The sequence below is a fragment of the Hippoglossus stenolepis genome, chromosome 9 (assembly GCF_022539355.2).
Source record: "Hippoglossus stenolepis isolate QCI-W04-F060 chromosome 9, HSTE1.2, whole genome shotgun sequence".
In the NCBI taxonomy this organism is placed as follows: Eukaryota; Metazoa; Chordata; class Actinopteri; order Pleuronectiformes; family Pleuronectidae; genus Hippoglossus; species Hippoglossus stenolepis.
The window spans coordinates 21951778-21969863 of record NC_061491.1 but is presented as its reverse complement, the minus strand read 5'-3'; the positions used below and the strand labels follow the sequence as shown (position 1 = coordinate 21969863).

At 40.9% G+C, this 18086-nt stretch overlaps 5 protein-coding genes across 5 annotated transcripts; 2 read left to right on the top strand and 3 right to left on the bottom strand.

Annotated features, from left to right (window-relative positions):
• The first annotated feature begins 1447 nt into the window (after window positions 1–1447).
• Window positions 1448–3798, top strand: dynll1 (dynein, light chain, LC8-type 1). Its single transcript, XM_035166172.2, has 3 exons — window positions 1448–1563; window positions 2342–2480; window positions 3417–3798. The coding sequence occupies exons 2-3, from the start codon at window positions 2349–2351 to the stop codon at window positions 3552–3554; spliced, it is 270 nt and encodes an 89-aa protein (XP_035022063.1). The 5' UTR covers window positions 1448–1563; window positions 2342–2348; the 3' UTR covers window positions 3555–3798.
• A 761-nt stretch (window positions 3799–4559) lies between these two features.
• rpl6 (ribosomal protein L6) lies at window positions 4560–7411 on the bottom strand. The gene is made up of 6 exons (XM_035166170.2): window positions 7244–7411; window positions 7037–7135; window positions 6568–6711; window positions 5138–5186; window positions 4855–5039; window positions 4560–4743 (listed from the first exon to the last, which is right to left on the bottom strand). Exons 1-6 carry the CDS (start codon window positions 7385–7387, stop codon window positions 4591–4593), a joined length of 774 nt encoding a protein of 257 aa, XP_035022061.1. The 5' UTR covers window positions 7388–7411; the 3' UTR covers window positions 4560–4590.
• Window positions 7412–8755: 1344 nt separating this feature from the next.
• Window positions 8756–12524, bottom strand: acaa2 (acetyl-CoA acyltransferase 2). The gene is made up of 10 exons (XM_035165875.2): window positions 12320–12524; window positions 11527–11693; window positions 11282–11410; window positions 10773–10889; window positions 10487–10634; window positions 10186–10361; window positions 9976–10105; window positions 9789–9859; window positions 9509–9663; window positions 8756–9379 (listed from the first exon to the last, which is right to left on the bottom strand). Exons 1-10 carry the CDS (start codon window positions 12333–12335, stop codon window positions 9298–9300), a joined length of 1191 nt encoding a protein of 396 aa, XP_035021766.1. The 5' UTR covers window positions 12336–12524; the 3' UTR covers window positions 8756–9297.
• A 486-nt stretch (window positions 12525–13010) lies between these two features.
• On the top strand, window positions 13011–15770 carry mrpl40 (mitochondrial ribosomal protein L40). The gene is made up of 5 exons (XM_035165877.2): window positions 13011–13197; window positions 13333–13419; window positions 14141–14296; window positions 15085–15166; window positions 15292–15770. Exons 1-5 carry the CDS (start codon window positions 13136–13138, stop codon window positions 15514–15516), a joined length of 612 nt encoding a protein of 203 aa, XP_035021768.1. The 5' UTR covers window positions 13011–13135; the 3' UTR covers window positions 15517–15770.
• c9h22orf39 (chromosome 9 C22orf39 homolog) lies at window positions 15747–17746 on the bottom strand. Its single transcript, XM_035165878.2, has 3 exons — window positions 17634–17746; window positions 16718–16885; window positions 15747–16603 (listed from the first exon to the last, which is right to left on the bottom strand). The coding sequence occupies exons 1-3, from the start codon at window positions 17661–17663 to the stop codon at window positions 16475–16477; spliced, it is 327 nt and encodes a 108-aa protein (XP_035021769.1). The 5' UTR covers window positions 17664–17746; the 3' UTR covers window positions 15747–16474.
• Between the last annotated feature and the right edge of the window lie 340 nt (window positions 17747–18086).

Here is an 18086-nt window from a genome sequence, read left to right as displayed (position 1 = left end):
TGCACAACATGGGTCAAAAATGACCCATATTTATTTCATTTTATTTCATGCATGGCTGGGTGTTTCTTTGCTATAATCTTTTATAGCTTATTCTTCATTTTTCATTAAGGAGAATGCTCCTTTGAAGACATAGAAGATGAGTCCTCTATGTCATCAAAGGAGCCTTCTATATTTAGGAGAGCTGGAATTCAAGATCCTCAGTCAAGATCCTCAGCATCAGAGATTTCTGCCTCAGAATCAAGACCAAAAATTGCCTCCTCATTTTCCTTATCCTGTTCTTTAAGCAACCGTAAGTCTGAAATGATATCGACCACCCATTTACACTCTGGATAGAGAAAAATCAAAAGTATATTTTCAAATGCATATTAATCAGTCTATTAAGTATATACTGTTATATTTCGAGTTTTATTTTGTTGATCTAGCTATGGTTAGCTAGCCAGAAAAGAAGCCAGCTAGCTAACAGCTAATTAGTATTGTGCATATTTCTCTTTCTCACTAGTAATGGATTGTAAAATAAGACTTAAATGCATCAGATGTGCAAAAGCAGCTGTGCGAATGGTAGGTGTTCCATAGTGAATACATATTGGTCACACGTTCGTTTATAAAGTAAGAAAGGAAAAACTATTATGATTTGTGGTAATCAAAAACAAGATATTTAATGAATACTTAGAATATTAAATGATAAAATACATTTATTTCAAACATATGGCAAAGAAACTCTAATGCATGAAATAACACAGGAAATGAATATGGGTCATTTTTGACCCGTGTTGGTATCAAAGAGTTAAGCTGAAAGAATAACACTTGTTTGTGACTTACTTTTAACTCCACCAAGAATTTATATAAAATAACACTTCAAAGGATTCATTAAGCCAAGAATTCACAGTGTCAGTGGTCATAGATTCCCCACTGACTGACTTCAGTGTTTTCCTGAACAGATCTATTAGTCTGTATATAGTGATAGTGATAGCACCACCTACTGCCAAAAGAAGGTAAGACTCGTTTTAAAACTTCAATTTTTTACCGTGTGGTCTACACTTGACGTGGCGTGTACCGTAATGCGTGATTAGTGGGCGTGGTCCAGCGCCGCGTGACGGACGCCGGAAGTGATATGTTTATCCTTTATATATAATTTAGTATTTTTTTAATTTGAGCTGTTTCATGTTATTTTATTTCTTAGATTTTCTACAGAAATTTGCTCTAAAACAACAAAAAACACACAAACAAATAAACAAAACAATAACAATCAAATGTTTTCTACGTGGTGAGGAAAACATGACACGACGCTGACTCCGGTGCAGCTGTTTACTACGGTCGCCGCGGCAACCGTCGAGTCGCAAGGCATGACGGGTTGAAATAAAATGCTGCCACAAACACCCGAAAGATAGACGCCGTCCGGCCAATGAACTGGCCCCGTGCATTAATACCAGCCAATGGGAAGGCGGCGAGCCTCGCAGGCTGCAGCCGCTACACCCACATCACTTTTGTGTCAAGCAGTTCGCGGGAGTTGTCACCACAGCAGCGGTCATCTCTCTTTAACCCGAGCAATCAGCAGCGTAGGAGGTAAATATACGGAATCAACATGCGGGGAATTACACGACGTCCGATTTAATCCTCTTTAAAAGTCGTAACGGTAAAAATTTGATGGTGTTTTTCTTCCTTTTGCTGGATGAATGAGCAGCCAGTCATCGCTCCGAATGCATGTGGCGATGTGTTGCTAGCAAAAAACAATTCCCCCCCCCCCCCGTGACGCCTTACATCAGAAAGCGTAAAGTCCCGTGTTTGTCAAACGGTGTTTATTTGTTATTTTCCGTCTGCACCTCGAAGTATCGCTGGCGTGTTTTTTCGTTGCTTCTTTCTAACGCGATGCAGTCGCAGCAGCGTGGTTCCATTTCGCAGAATCGTATTTCACAGGCTTCGCGTTTAAATCAAATAAATAAATAAATTAAAAAAAGCTCCGGTGGATCGTAGGCGAACATCGCAAATGTCGTGCGTATCTATAGAAACTACGCAGAGAGCGCGTCCCGGGGAGCTCTCAGCTGATGGAAGTTGTTACGCAACACTTGGGAGAAATGGCAAGTTAAGATATTGTGTGTCCGTTGTTATGTAATTACATCGTCACCAGCCATTTTATTTCCTCCTCCTTACTCGCCCATGAGACCCTCTCGTTACACGATCATTTGAATCCATCGATGGTGACAACCGCAGGGATGCTGGGGGGGGGGGCAGAGTCGATCTCAGAGAGTGTGTGTGTGTGTGAGAGAGAGAGAGAGAGAGAGAGAGGGAAAAACTGCGCCTGAGAAGATGATGATGAATCCTCCGCTGTGTTTTGGTTTCCCAGGGCAACCATGTCTGACAGAAAAGCAGTGATCAAGAACGCCGACATGTCGGAGGACATGCAGCAGGACGCGGTGGAGTGTGCCACTCAGGCCCTGGAGAAGTACAACATCGAGAAAGACATCGCTGCATTCATCAAGAAGGTACAGAAACAAAAGAGGCCGCCTCTGCATCCAGCAGATCCTCCATTCAGATCCCTTGAGGAAATATGTTGCCACCGTGCAACTCTCATCAAACCCATTATTTCTGCTCCAAGTGCCAGTGATGTAAATCTATTATCTTTTACTATCCCTCGCTTATCATCCATGTCACACACCCAAACTGGTATTACCAATTGTCTCTCAGCACTTCCCGAGGAACAAGCCACATTTTTCTCTCCCGTGATGACATTCCTGTTCCTGAGCAGGAAGGGACACACCCCCGGTCATACAGACACTTTCACATGGATATAACTTAGTGTTTATTATCTTTCAGTGTTGATAAACAAACACATTAAGTGGATTTTGTGATGTTGATGTTGTGATGCTTTAGTTAGTCTTAAAGGAAATTCAAGGTCCCTTAACTATAATTTAGCTGCTCAGACCTAAATAACCTTTTAGAATTACGATCACAACCACACAATGGCAAAAATCCAGCAATCTGGTCTGGTCACAATATGCGTTTTCAGTTCGGGGGGGCACACTTACCACAATGTAGTGTGTCTAGCTCTAAACACACAGCTAAAACTAAATATTTCCACTCGGGGGCGTCATCACTGACAATGAAAGGAAAATATGTTGGGTGTGATCACATGTAGAATTTAGTCTTGGCTGTAAAGAGATTTGTATTTCCTGGGGAAAATACCATTAGTTTTGATGTTTAGTTAAGGAAGGATGTACTGAGTTCATGTCACACAGCAGCAATCTTAAGTGTGACTTGTTCGTTGCGATGTAACCTTTAAAATATTTAATGACAAATGTGGTTTGTCAGTTGTATTCACTCAAGGATCACCCACCTTCTGTATTTCATGCTTTATTTAATTATGTATTCTTGCTTGGAGATAGACGACCCTAACCCTTTTCCAAAAATGTCCCTTACAGGAGTTCGACAAGAAATACAACCCGACCTGGCACTGCATCGTCGGGAGGAACTTCGGGAGCTACGTGACTCATGAGACCAAGCATTTCATTTACTTCTACTTGGGTCAGGTGGCCATCCTGCTGTTCAAGTCCGGCTGATGGACGTGTTGTTTTTTTTAACACCAGCTGACCATACATACAGTACTGACTGACTCGACAAAGGCACTTATCATTCCTTGGCAAGGGGCCGCTGCCTTTTTCTGTGCTGCTTTCTACTTTGTTCTGTTTTTAAGGATTAAAAAAACGTGGCCATGTTAAAGAGATAAAACACTTCTATTTATTTTTGTCTTGTTACATGACATGTCATTTTTTTAATTAAAGCATAGCTGTTAAGCTGTCTGGGTCCAATGTCTGGTGTGGTCACTTCATTGAATTAAATACCAATGATTATAATCCCATAGGACCAGGTACTTCTGTTTTTGGAAGTAGATCTGGTGGTGGTATTGATATTTACAGTTAGTACATTACCGTTAACATTACCTGTAGGATGAAATAATCAAATTGCATTAATGAGTCCATGACATGCTAACACAATATCTGTATAATCAAATACGGGAGTATAAAATAAGGCTGATGTGAGCTGAATATTTCATACACCCAATATGAGCCACTGCATCTTTCAGGAATTTTGTTTTTACACAAGCACTTTAACCTTAAATATTTGGTTTTATATTCATGGCCCACGGCCAAAACGTTTAAGCAGGCTTTAGTTGCCTACAGGTAAATCTGAGAGCGGAGGAGTCATCTGGACACTGAACACCTAAAAAAAGTATGGTGCTTTTATGAAAACACATGATCAAAAAACTATGCTGACTGTAAACTGATCAGCAAACAGAAGATGGACTCCAGACACCCACCATCTATACCAGAAGCCCCAAAATATTAGCCATAGCCCCCAGAAGCTACTGTCATCAGATTGCTAATGGGCTCAAATTGCTTCCACGTGACATTAAATCTTGCCAATCGTTAATTTAAATATATATACTACAGCTCTGGAAACACTTATGTTGGGAGAACAGCTGTAAGCTGATGGCAGAGTAAAGGTTGGGGTAGGAAATACACAAATTTGCACAAAAGTCAGGACAAACAAGGCAGGAGATGGTGTAAGATGGTGGTACTCTTTATTTAAACACATTTAGAAAACCAGCTTGTGGGGGAAAACACCGTTAGACAGACAGAAGCTGGATCGCAGGTACCCTTTCAGCTGAGGGGTTTTCTTAATAAGGGGCAGGAGTTGACCGTCAACAGCCTTCTGGTCCTCCTTCCTCTGCTCTGTCAGCTGGTACTTCTACAAATGAAGAAGACGACCAACGTCAGGTAGGAATCAAACTGGAAGCTCAACGTCTCATAGAAAATGAATGAAATCGTGTATTCTGAGACAACATCCATGTTAGCTCACCTCCTTTTCTGTGTCAAAGATCTCTCCTTCCTGGTGACGGGGTCTCCTCAGCTTCTTCTTCTTGAAGTAGGCATCATTCAGGGTCTTGGGGATCTTCATGCCAGAGATGTCGACTTTTGTGTTGGTGGCAATGCAGAACTTCTGGTGAGCCCTGCGCAGGGGGACTCTGTTCAAAGCAAGAGGGCCTAAAAGAGGAACAATAAAGCAAAATAAACATTGAGCCAACAGTGCTACTACTCTGAAATATGGATGAATAATCAAAATTCAATTAACCACCACTTACCAGTGACAAGCAGGAGACCACTTGAGAGCTGCTTCAGGAAGACCACGCGCTAAAAGAGAACAGTGTCATTGATTTAAGCTGCACAGGCAAACAATTGATGCATCAACCACTGTATACAGTATTTAGTGCCAACTTGGAAACAATTTTAACTGCACAACTCATGTAGTAAGCTAAAAAAAAATAATCAAAAAAGAAGTCACATTCGTGCCAATTGGAGACAATGGCTGCAAACCACTTCAATGCATGGCTATTTAGAAAAGGAAAAAGAATAAACCTACTTGACACACTGGTTTTAATTGAGGGGGCTCTTTGCCTGTCAGTTTAATAGCTGAAACATTATCTAGGTCAGCCACTGCTCAGTCTGTGTGGGCATGCTTGCTTCACAACTTGCCAGTGTAGTGTTCGAGTGTGGGAGGTACGTCTGTGGTACCGTGGGTGTGTAATTACACTGATATTAAACCAACAATGTGTCCTTCAACAGAAATTTTTCATGCACAATAGAGATGCACATTTTTTTTATAACCGGCTAATGTCTTCTGATACTGTGCGTTCTACGCATTGTGACGACAGGACTGTTGTGATGTAAATTTGAAACAGTTTTATCTAGGGTTAGAGTTAGGGGACATTCAGAAGGACATTCAGGAAAAATACAAGTCAATCACAATTAGTGACTAAATTTGCACAGCCAATGTCCAGTGTCAGGGAACAGATAATGAATCAAGTTAAAAAACAGCACAAGTGGGGTTTTATTTGCCTGGTGTTGCAAATTTGGTTTAGACTCCCATGTCCTTTATTCAATATTAAAATAATCTTCTTTCCAAACCACGTTTCTAGGGGACTATTGACTTCAACTGCCAGTATATCCATGAAACTGTCAATCAGAAGTCTTGCTATAAAACTAGCCATCAACTACAATCACCTTTCACAAAAAATGAATTACTTCACCGTCACAAATCGTTTTAGGTGTTCCTACATACAACTTAACATGTGCTAGATCACTGAAGTCCTGGCCATGATGTAATGAGTTTATAATACCCAACAGTAATCATGTGCATTAAGTACGATTGTTATACGTGGGAATCCATTCAGGTATATATGCGACTGGAGCAGTCCTTTTGTTAACATCTGGATCAGATCATTCCTTGACAGTCTAAATCCTTTTATGATGCAAGTCAGCATCAAGTCAAACAATTGTGTAATATATGAAAGTTGGAGATCTGGTTTTAGTTCTGTAAACACAGATTCCCTGCTCCTTAAACCCACACTGGACTTTAAACTTAGAACATTAGCTCTACATACAATCATACAAGGGGCATTACATATTGACCTGACAAGTTGTTCCAACCCTCTACAACCACTATGCGAGTAATTTCTGCCAATTCAAGAGAACATTTGAATTGATATCAAGGCCTGTGCTCAATGGTTCTCACCTTTCCACGGTGGCGACCAGTGAGCAGAATGAGGACATTTCCTGGGGTGATGGATGCACGCAGCTTCCTCTTGTGCTGGCTGAAAGGTTTCTTCCCGTGGCTCTTCAGTTTGCGGGGAACATCCTCTGTGGGGTAGTAACGGGGCTACAGGTGGAACAAATAAAAAGGTATTACAAATTTTTCCTTCACAAATTGACAGCCCTGTATGAACTGATTATAAACTAAATGAAAACCAGTGCAGATCTGAATGCACTTGTGTGTAGAATATGGACTTGTTCCCCCATCAATCTGGAAGATTGATGGGAAAACAATGTATTCAATCCAGCCAAGCAGCCGTGGATTGCTTTAAGTGTGTAACAACTCTGTTTGCCTTCTGTTTCTGTTCACATAAATATATCTAGAGTTTAATCTATCATTGATGTGAACAGAATCAATTCTGAAAGGAAAGACTATTAGACACGTCACTCACCATCTTACGCAGTTTGACAACACGGGTGCCTCCATTTTTGTCTCCGCCAACAGTCTTCACAACAGTGAACTGGGGTTTCACCTTAAGCTTTTTCTCCACCTGTAACAAGAGCAAATGATGATCAAAACAGGACAATCACAGCTGATGCGTGTCCATTTGTTACATTTTGCAGGTCGTTTAGCAGGTCGTCCATGTAGCTGCCCTCACCTTGGTCTCAGTGGTCTTGGTCTTCCGCTTGTACATTGCCCGGCGGGCGTACATGGCGGATCGGGAGTAGCGGCCGATACCCCGGGCCAGAACCGGGTTCCGGCTCCCGTGCTTCCTCTTGGCAACCTTGTCACCCTCTGCCATCTGAAGCAAAGTTAAAAACAGAAGTTAGCTTTAACAACTGCAGCAATGGCACAGGATTGGAGTTGATGTAGGATTTTCCACAACAAAGAGTTTCCAAGTCTAAATATAATGTCCTCACTAAATATAGAACAGCATTTCTGGATTATCATTGTATATATATATATATATATATATAAAAAAAAGCACTTCCTGGATGCTGCTTAAAAATAAAAAACACACTACACACACACATTACACTGTGTACAGAGCTTTAAGAAAACTACCACTGTACCAATGACTACAATGAATGGCAGCCTGAGAGTAAATATTCACAGTGTCCATTAATGAGCAGGAAATAAAACCACTAATATAATAATGGTGAGTTTCTTAGCACCACAGTTCATGCCAGTGCAGCGGGGGCATGACAAGTTCTGTTAGCTAGCAGCTAGCACCACGGACAGTGCAGTCGCTGAACAGGTTTTACAGCCACTTGACTGAAAAACAGCAGAAATTAAATGTTTTGCCTAAAGAACCAAGTGTGTGACAGCAGACGTGGAAGTTTTTAAACCACCCGAATAACACGCAGAACACGTTTCTATTAGCATGCTAGCTAACGTTACAAACAGCACGAAGGCTAGCCGCCGGCCTGGTGCTGCCGAGGCACCAAACTCTTCATTTTACCGACACACGGCGGATTAATCTCTGTAATAATCGTATCTGAAGCATCAGCTAAACACACAGATTCGTCTCCTGATGGGTTTCAACTGTAGTTTTTATTCTGTAACGCAGATGAACGTAGATTTGATTCCCACAGTAACACGAAAGCAAGGCAGTCTTACCTTAGCTATGAAAAAAAGACCGACATCCGGGGATGTGACGTTTATAAGGACGCTGCAGCATAACGTTGACGTAAGTGCGTCGCCTTTCAGGGATCTCTAAGCATCATGGTATTTGTAGTCCTATTCACATTTCTCCTTTATCCTCAGTGTACACTTGAAATAATAATAAAACAATGTTTATATTTGATGTACACTAAAAATAAAATGATTTATATTTTATGTACACTTAAAAAAATTCTACTGAAGACTATCAACTGACTTTTCTTCTTCTTTAGTAAATTAAAATCTCTAAATTATTTGTGATTTTCAATATTTCCTAAAGTAAAAAAGATACCTTACTAAAAATCCTTGGGTAACAGCAAAGCATCAAAACGTGTTTTTCTTTTTTGAGGGGCGTATTGTGAAGAGTTTGATGTTCGATGTATTAATAACAATATAATAATAGATACAAATAATTCTGACTGTATAAGCCTATGTTTACGGAATTAAAATAGCAATTTTGTGGTTCTCTGTTAAATGAAAAAAAAAATCAAAGTGTACAATCAAGAGGTGCAGATGAAAACTTAATTTATTATTCCAAAATTCTGTTTGAGGTCGACACAGAAATACAAAACCACACATCAGACATATTTTCTGACAGTAAAAATCCCTGATAAAGGTGAAATAAAGAGCATAAAGAGTCCAACATGAGATTTCTGAGTTTCTTCAAATGTCACTCTAACCGCACACAAACTGTATTGGTAAGTTATTAATATGCTACATGGGTTATTGCTAACAAGGAGTCACCCCTGTCTTTTAGGCACATAAAGAAAACAGACTCCTGCTGCACTCTGGTAAAATAATCTCACACAGGAGTTAGTGTTTTGTTTTCACAGGCAACACTGGACTGAAACATTTATTGTTCATTTTGTATAAAAAGACTGAAGGAAGTCAGGAGTAAATCACAAAAAATGAAGTTGGCCCATTGATCATTTTGTGTGTATGTGGAAGAAAATCTCTTATAGCATATGTCGACTGAATTTTTATTGGAGTGGAGAAATTGTGTTTAACATTCTTCTACAGAAATTCTTCTGATACTGGCAGCGTCTTCCCTCAGTACTTTTCCAGGACGATGGCGATGCCCTGACCTCCACCGATGCAGGCGGAGCCAACAGCGTACTTGCCTCCTCGTCGTCTGTCAAAAACAAAGATCATTATTCCAAGCTTGTCAAAGTGCCAACATCTCAAATGATTCGCTGTATATACAGTATATATATATATATATATATATATATATATATATAATTACGAATGACAAGGCTACCTGAGCTCATGAACCAGGTGACCTGTGATGCGGGCTCCAGAAGCACCGAGAGGATGTCCAAGGGCAATAGCACCACCGTTAACGTTGCTTTTCTCTGGATCCAGTCCAAGAGCCTTAGAAACGGCCAGGAACTGAGGAGCAAACGCCTCGTTCACCTGTGCAAAGCAAACGACATCAGTGGAACATTTTATCAAGTATAATTGATCTTGAGTATTTCCATATTGAGTTACTTTTACTCTCACACAGAGGATGTCACAGATGTTTGTCACAGGTAACAAACCTCCACTAGATCCATATCGTTGAGAGTCAGACCGGCTTTTTTAAGAGCTTCTGTGATCGCTGGGACGGGACCTAAGATGATTCAAAGGAAACCAGACACTTAGTAAAAGAGATCATGTCAAATACCACAACAGTTTATTAGCCTCTAACAGACTAAACTGTATCTTCATGACAGTGGTGTCACTCACCAATTCCCATAATGCTCGGGTCACAGCCTGACACGTGATAGGACACGATTCTGGCCAGTGGAGTGAGCTTATGCTCCTTCAGCGCATCTTCACTTGCAATCACCAACGCAGCAGCACCGTCAGATACACCCTGGAGGTCAGGCAGAGAGTGTTCAGATCAGAGCCATATATACATGTACACAGCAGACAGCACCTCAGGCTTTAACTCACCGAAGCATTGGCAGCAGTGACGGTCCCTCCCTTTTTGAAGACAGTCGGCAGTTTGGCCATCTGTTCTAACGTGGTCTGAGGCCGGGGGTGTTCGTCTTGAGCCATGGAAACTTTGCCTTTCTTGGCTTTCACATCAATGGGAGCAATCTCTGCAGTGTAGTGACCAGCTTCATGAGCTGTGAATAGAAACATCTTGCTGTTTATACTGAGCTTGAGCAAAATACCAGTCTTTCTTCTGGAAAACAATATATTTCAATGTTATTATGTGGAAGGCGAGCAGGCCATGAAAAGACCATCTTACCGGCCTTCCATCTTTGTTGCGTCTGGTATGCGTAGTTGTCACACTCTTCTCGTGTGATCTGGTATTTGTCTGCAAGGTTTTCTGCGGTGATGCCCATCGGGATTTTGATGTGCAGGTCAGTGAGACCAGCCCACAAAGTGTCCTCCAGCTGTCAGACAGACAAAGGGGAGCTTATTGTTTAAGTTTCTGAGGTTAAAAAAAAAAGCTGTTTCTATGAAAATCACAAGGGTCCATGTACATTTATATTTGGGGAATATTAATTAGAAGAAATCAATCAAAAGCCAACCTTAAGATCGAATCCGAACTTTGTACCGAATCGTATGTTGCGAGCAGCGTACGGGGCCTGGCTCATATTCTCTGAACCTCCACACAGCACCACCTCCGACTCCTTCAGGCAAATCTCCTGCAAACACACAAAGTAAAAGGTTTTTTGTTTTGGAGCACCAAGGCAAAAGATACGTTCTACTTTTTTTAGGTCACAATTAAAAGCATTGGAAATGGTCTATTGTGTTTTCAATATTTCTTTATTATGTGTTTGTGTAGAAAATATCAGGAACACCACTTGATATAATGCAGTCCCGTGCAACATCAACTCAAACAATGACCTCATCTCAAAAACATATATTTTACAACACTTTTACAGCAGCATAAACAAAAACTAAACAACATAAGTAATATAAAAGTAAACCAGTTGTATTGGATTTTATTAGAGTGTACCTGTGTATGTAATAAAGTGGCCACTGAGTGTTTAATACTATGGTTTATTGTACATTTGTATTCCTTTTTTGTTTTTACCTGAGCACCACTGATGACGGCCTGGAAACCAGATCCACACAGTCTGTTCACAGTGAGTGCAGGAACTGGGATGGGAACCCCACACCTCAGACCCACATGACGAGCGATGTATGGTGCATCTGATGAGCTCTGATATTAGAGGGTTAGAAGAAGACACAACACTAGTCAGCATACAAACAAGTACGTATGAACAGGCACTTTTGATCTTTTTGAATCGGACCACTGGCATGTTGAATTTGAGTTACCTGCATGACATTCCCCATGATGACACTGTTTATGAGCTCTGGTGCGACGGCCCCTGCAGCGAGGGCAGCTTTGGCGGCATGCTCGGCCAAATCTGTGGCACTGTGATCCCTCAGCACGCCACCATAGGTACCGAACGGAGTGCGCTTGGCGGCTACAATAAATACACCTGTAGAGAAAAGGAGCAGTTTAGTGCAGTGACAGCAGCTCCCACCATTAAACCACAGCCAGGACACGTAGTGAGGATTTACTAGCAGCCAGTTGACTGAGATGAGTGGATGAAAGTGGAAATAACATCAGATGCATGAAACAGGAATACAGGGACCAACTACTTCTGAATTTTCATTTGTCACAGTAAAGTATACAACCGCAGTATTTCACATGAATATAAAAAGTATTATTGTTCAGGGATTATGGAGCAAATTTATTTTTGTGATTGTGAGGTTTTATTTTTTGTGATAAGTTAACAGGCTTTTATGTCCATGTTGTTACAAGAGGATATAAATCAGTTTCACATTTTTTAATTTGCATAAGTGTGGAAAGTTATGCAATGACCAAAGACCTGTGAATGACTCCATCTTGTCACCTTTTACCTATATTGCTGTGACGTGATCCCAAATATGTATTTTAAGTTTTATAAAACAGTTTACAGTGAGGACATTTCGTGTGAATACACTGATAATAACGCCAATGAGCAAATGTGACATGTGCAGAGCTGCTAACCAGGTGCAGCAGCAGCTTGTGTGTCTCCTACACAGTCTATGGTTGTAGCAGAGCTGGGACGTGTTTACTAACCTCTGAGAAGAGCCATGATGAGGAGGACGATTCAACAAACCTCCACTGACACGATCAACCTTCTCCTCTGCTTTATTTGATGTGACACTGTGGAGCCGTCCAGAGTCAATACAAGGGCCGGACACTGCTGCGACCTTTCCCCCAAATACTGAACCACAGCCGACACACTTCACTTCTTCTTCTTCTACTGCTACCACCGCTTCTTCTTCTTATCAAGGCTTTCAGGGTCGTCAGGCAGCTTATTGGCGCATTACCGCCACCCTCTGGGCTGGAGTGTAATGTTTTTTTCTTCGGATGATTGAACAAAATTTATGTGGGATTTTCCCAATGGAAAAATTTATTCCACGAAGAATGTTGAATCTTTTTACCACATCACTGTCAAAACATAGAAACACGTCTCTATCCTGAAACTGAATAATTATACATTTTTGAATTTCACCCCCAGAACATTATTGTTTAGTGACAGAATAAAGTACATTTAGTTTTTATCTACAAGACGATAGAAGGTGCAGCAATATTCAATATAAAAAAATGTTTTTGCTTGATATATTCAATGCAAAATTTAAAAAATGAACCTCTTTGACTTTTACTCAAAGTTTGATGTGAGGCTTCTTTTTATTTAACGAGTTTTATTTATTTTAATGAGCAGAATAAAACACTCGAAAGTGCGTCTTGTCAAATTGCGAAACTGTCAAACGTCATCACCCTGCGCCACCTCTCACCCAGGCAAAGGGACAAACCAGTGATGTGAGGCTACATGTGAGCGCCTGTGTCTCTTCAGTATGAGTTCAAATTGAACGCAGACGCAGTGGAAACATGTCTTTGTCTTTATCGCGCTGTGTCTGCAGGGTTCTGTCGCGACCGGGCTCCGCGTCAAGGTAAGTGTGATGAAAACTGAAGTTAGCTACACGGAGCTAACGCAGCTAGCTAAGGTTATTGAGTGGAGGCGTGTCTGCTGTCAGATCTGTGCTCGACAAACACACTGGCTCCTTCATTGTATGTCGTCTCTGCAGCGTCCTGTCGGGAGAACCTCTCCATGTTGTCTCCAGGAGTCCTTGGTTTGCTTCGGTGATGACACTGAAGACATCTGCTCCTCTGAGGTAAGATCCAGACTCAACTATACAGACATTGGTCTGGAAAGGACATGTGTAGTTCATTTCTAAATATACAAACTCTGCAACAAACAGACATGACCAATCTGTCTTCAAACGTTAAGGCACTGTCACTGTGAACTTCAAGATTCAGTGTGTAGAATGTAGTGACATCTAGTGGTGACTTTCAATGTTGCAGCCGAATACCCCTCACCTCACCATCCCCTTCCAAACATGTTAGAGAACCTGTGGCATTCAGTTGTCATAAAAAACTCAAAAGGTGTTTAGCTTGTCAAGTTTGGGCTACTGTAAAAAAAAAAAACATGGCAGCCTCCGTAGAGAGGACCCAATCCTGATGTAAATATAAAGTATATAACTATAAAGGGTTCATTCTGGGGTAGAGGAAACAACAATTTGTACAATTTAGATGGAACACACAAGTGAAAACCTCCAATAGGATTATTTTATATTCACAATCTGCCAATAGATCCCTTTCCCCTAAATCTTACACACTGAACCTTTTTTAAACTAATATTTTGATGGTGAGTATGATGGTGTCTAGTCCAGACTGTGTACAACAAATAGTTTTGTTCCAAGTCAGCGACAAAGAAATCTTTACAGTTTACAGCCCAGACAATATCTTGTTTCCTGTCACAGTATCAGTGTCTCAACATGTACCTTGTGATTGAAAGTGCTCACACAGCGCTGTGCTTGGTGTTCTGTGCTGTAGAGCGGAGCCCAAGAAGAAGAAGAAGGTGGACCCAAGAAGGGACCAGTTATTGAGAGAACGGATGAAAAAGAAGCTGAAGAAGCTGGAAAAGGTTCCTCCTGAATACATCCCAATAGAGGATTTCATCACTCCAACCAAATGCTTGGATGAAACGAGGTACATCATATTTTACTGTTTTGCTGGTTAAATGTGTGTTGTGTTGAGGCAGTGCCGCCCTAACTAGTGTTGGGTGTGGTAACAGTAAATTGTACTTCAAAGAATAAGGCTGGCAGTAGTATTCTTCTACAAACAGAAAATATACTGCCTTTGTTTTTAATGCCTGGCTGATGTAACTTATTTGAAATACTAGAAATAGAAATTATCCAAATTGTATCAATGAACATCTCTGTTGCATTGGGCGGTGCGTTGGTTCTGGTCTATTTCCAGACATTGTAACTGCAAAACGGATAGAAGCCACATATTGATCATTTGATACATGTTCTCACTCCTCAGCTGGTGCTTAGTCTAGAAACAGTGTGAAACTCCTGTTGCACAAGGAAAACAGCAGGGAGAGCAAATTCATTAATCCAAGGATGTGACTTTCCTAATTCTCTGCCCCCTGGATCCACAGTCAACATGTTGTAGACAGTTGGCAGCTGGAAACCTGACCTCAGTGACCAGAGACTAATTTTGCAATGGGGTTCAAATCACTACTGTATTGAGGAACATTATATTATTATTTTTATTAGCATTTTTAAACAAATTTAAAACAATTGTTTTGATATGAATTTGGTTTTGTACACAGGATTTAAACAGCTGAAGGCTGACAAATAACATTTAAATGACTAATTTTAATATATTTTATGGACATGCATTCTTGTATAATTTGTTTTTCTTCGACTCACCCTTTTGTTCTTTCCTTGCTGCTCTAAAGGGCTATAACTGTTTTTTTATATCTCACAAAGGGACCGCTCTACACCGAGGCTGACATTTGAACACAGTGAGGGTCGAGCCCTGCTGCTGAAGGAGTGGAGTCTATACAAACAGGTCACCACTTACTGATTACACCTTCATCACTAATGCTTTTAAAGAACATGCTGCATCTGGCCTCTGCTCTCCATCATGTACAGTTAATGGAGGCTTGATTTGCTCATCTGCCTTTAATCTTGCAGGAGCAGCACATGGCTGAAATGCAGGTTGTTGATCTTGCTCTGGAGGCACAGAGGGAAGCGCTGGAGGAGCTGAAGCTGGAGTCTGAGGAGCTGTACCAGGCAGCGCTGAAGCCAGACCCCCTCCTGTTCCCCTTCAGTCACGAGGGTCCTGCCTACTCACCGCCGAAGACGTATGAAGCTCCGGATGGGAAATACAATGACATCACTAAAGTTTACACCCAGTGATGGACAGGGCACAGCTGTGGATGCAGACTGTGTATTGTTGTTTATTTAGTGTCTCCTTGTTTGTACATGATTCAATAAATCAGGATGCAGCTTTTCTAACAGTGAAGATGAAGGAGTGAATGGTCATCAAGCGTATGAAGCTGACGTCACCTCCACTCTCTCATGTCTGTATTACCACTTGTTTCCCCCCCCCCCATTTTCACATCTCTGTGTATAACATAAAAAGAAAATAAAACTGAATTTTTTTTTATTGATCCAATTTGTTCAGAATAATTCTGTGATTTAAGGATAAATCCACAACTAAATCATATAAGGCTGAAATATAGTGCACAGCTCTGGATGGGTTGAAACATAACAGCTGAGTTCTGCCACATTAATGCATCAATAACGACCACCTACAGTATCAGAAACAGCCAAACGAGTTAATTTAGAGAGGACTACTTTGCTTGATGCAAAACAGTCTTGGTACATTCTCGTGTAGAATTTTTTTTAATCCATGCACAGCCAATCCGTTACTTAGTTGACATAAATACAATCCTGAGTAAGTACCCACTGTATGATTTAACCATATATTGTTCTTCCCTAACAAGGAACAATTAATATTAAACTGTGTTAAATCAAGTGTGAGTGCAGTCATCCTCTGCTTCTGTTTACGAAAGCTGTGGATACCTTATTACTTATGACTGTAAAAAACAGAAGTGCTTTAACAGGTATTATAATGTAATTCATTTGTTGCCATCCTCATCATTGGCCACTAGATGCTGCCCTCACTGTTTGAATATACTGTACACATCTGCTTCCACACAGCAGCTCTCTGAACTCAATCTGAGATGGCAGTGAGTGACCAAGAGTCTCCAGCATGTAGCTCATAGGGATTTTATGTCCATGAAATTAAATATATTACGTATGTTCAGTTCACTTTGCTTCGGCCAGAGCAGAGGCAGCAGGTTAAAATCCATTAGTCCTGAGGCCTCCCCTGGTTCAAGGGCAGGTTCCAGTCTCTGGGAGGGCCTTGCCTCAGGTTCCACACCGGGGTGAACTTTCTCTGCTCTGCCACTCTGCACCTTTCACTCGCCTGCAACGCTTCCTGCAATACAGAAATATTTTGGAAAGAATATTTACTTATGAGTTGGCTTGTACACGCATGAGAAGCTTCAAGAGTTTCAAAAGTGATGTGCAGACTTGGTGGAAGCATTCGTACCTTTGCCTCGATGGTTTTGTGTTTCTCCCACTGACTGCAGTTACGATAGTCCTCCTTCCACTGCTTGCAGGATGGGAAGGTTCCATAAGTGTAGTAGTGGTGGAAGCGATTCCACAAGCTTTTGCAGTGTCTGAATTCACTCCAGTAGTCATCACATTCCCGGGGGGGCTGCAGGTAACGGACAAGGGCAGAGATCATTACCGATTTATCTTGTTAAGATTCGGTTTTAACCCGATTCTGCTGTGTTTCTGAACGGCTGCACAACTTCCTCTTCCCTGGTTACATCCCTCATGGGAGACAGTGGGCGACCGGGTTCAGGGTTTAATACACATCAACCTGCAGTGGGATTGATATGTGCAGCAGGTTTCCAGCATTATTCAAAACTAATTGTCTTCACTAACAAATGTGATTAAACCAGAGCCGATACAACTCTTAGTGGATATTGGCATCGTGAAGAGACTTTGAAAATGAGCCATTCTGAAACAGAACTGGAATTACATACAAATAACATGCAAAAAAAGCTGTATTGAAAAATCAGGCAATATTTGTTTTGCTTATAATGCAAAATCTGATGTGTGTGTAACTGTTTTCTGACAGCGCCCCCCTGAGGTCACCAAAGGTCGCCAGTCTTCAGTTACAATTATCTAGTTTGCATTTTTTTATTTGACGCGCTACATTAAATGTCACAGTTTATAATACACGAGGTAAAAAACAGCGGGTTCCTGTTTAAACCTCCTGCTGAGTCTGACACTGGTGATCGGCAGCTAGCTAAGGTTACTTTGCCACTTTAGCATCGGTTAGCTTCTCACCTTGCTAACAGTTTAGTTCGGGATTAAGATCAAGGCAGGAGACACTGAATCACTTCATTAAGCTAAGAGCATAATTTACAATATAGTTAATGTTTTTAATTCGTTACCCTCCACGGTGCTGCTCCAGATTGGTCCATTGCTAACTTAGCTTAGCCGCGGAAGATTGAATGGAAGGGAACTTCCGGTGTGACTTCTTTTCACAGTAAAAGCACAAACCACACACTTCAGCGACACTTACTTTGAAACTCACTCAGGACAATAAATTACTGTAGAAAGCTAATTTAAATATCACATGAGATCTTTTAATTACTAACGAAGATTTATCCAATTTATTTAAAGTTCTCTGCTTTTAATTTAAGTTAAATACCTGTGCCGGACAAGTAAAGACACTTAATGGTTTTTCCAATTTCTTCTGTCATCTATTGGCTTTATTAAGTACTTACATCATTATTACTTACTTAGTTAAAACTAAATAAGTATTTAATAATTAAATACTTCTATCCACTAGGCACAGTCTTCATCTGTTTATTCTGAAATGAATAACTTGAACGCCAGTTTAG

Coding starts and splice junctions, on each gene's coding strand:
- mrpl40 (XM_035165877.2), top strand. CDS start 13,136: ATGTCTTTGTCTTTATCGCGCTGTGTCTGCAGGGTTCTGTCGCGACCG. Junction 13,198..13,332: donor CGACCGGGCTCCGCGTCAAG/GTAAGTGTGATG, acceptor TCGTCTCTGCAG/CGTCCTGTCGGGAGAACCTC. Junction 13,420..14,140: donor AAGACATCTGCTCCTCTGAG/GTAAGATCCAGA, acceptor TCTGTGCTGTAG/AGCGGAGCCCAAGAAGAAGA.
- dynll1 (XM_035166172.2), top strand. CDS start 2,349: ATGTCTGACAGAAAAGCAGTGATCAAGAACGCCGACATGTCGGAGGAC. Junction 2,481..3,416: donor TCGCTGCATTCATCAAGAAG/GTACAGAAACAA, acceptor TGTCCCTTACAG/GAGTTCGACAAGAAATACAA.
- rpl6 (XM_035166170.2), bottom strand. CDS start 7,387: ATGGCAGAGGGTGACAAGGTTGCCAAGAGGAAGCACGGGAGCCGGAAC. Junction 5,040..5,137: donor TGGTCTCCTGCTTGTCACTG/GTAAGTGGTGGT, acceptor TTCCTCTTTTAG/GCCCTCTTGCTTTGAACAGA. Junction 4,744..4,854: donor TCTTTGACACAGAAAAGGAG/GTGAGCTAACAT, acceptor CTTCATTTGTAG/AAGTACCAGCTGACAGAGCA.
- c9h22orf39 (XM_035165878.2), bottom strand. CDS start 17,663: ATGGACCAATCTGGAGCAGCACCGTGGAGG. Junction 16,886..17,633: donor CTGGAGCAGCACCGTGGAGG/GTAACGAATTAA, acceptor CGTTACCTGCAG/CCCCCCCGGGAATGTGATGA. Junction 16,604..16,717: donor ACAAAACCATCGAGGCAAAG/GTACGAATGCTT, acceptor TCTGTATTGCAG/GAAGCGTTGCAGGCGAGTGA.
- acaa2 (XM_035165875.2), bottom strand. Junction 10,890..11,281: donor CCGTCATCAGTGGTGCTCAG/GTAAAAACAAAA, acceptor GTGTGTTTGCAG/GAGATTTGCCTGAAGGAGTC. Junction 9,380..9,508: donor CACCTGGTTCATGAGCTCAG/GTAGCCTTGTCA, acceptor TGTTTTTGACAG/ACGACGAGGAGGCAAGTACG.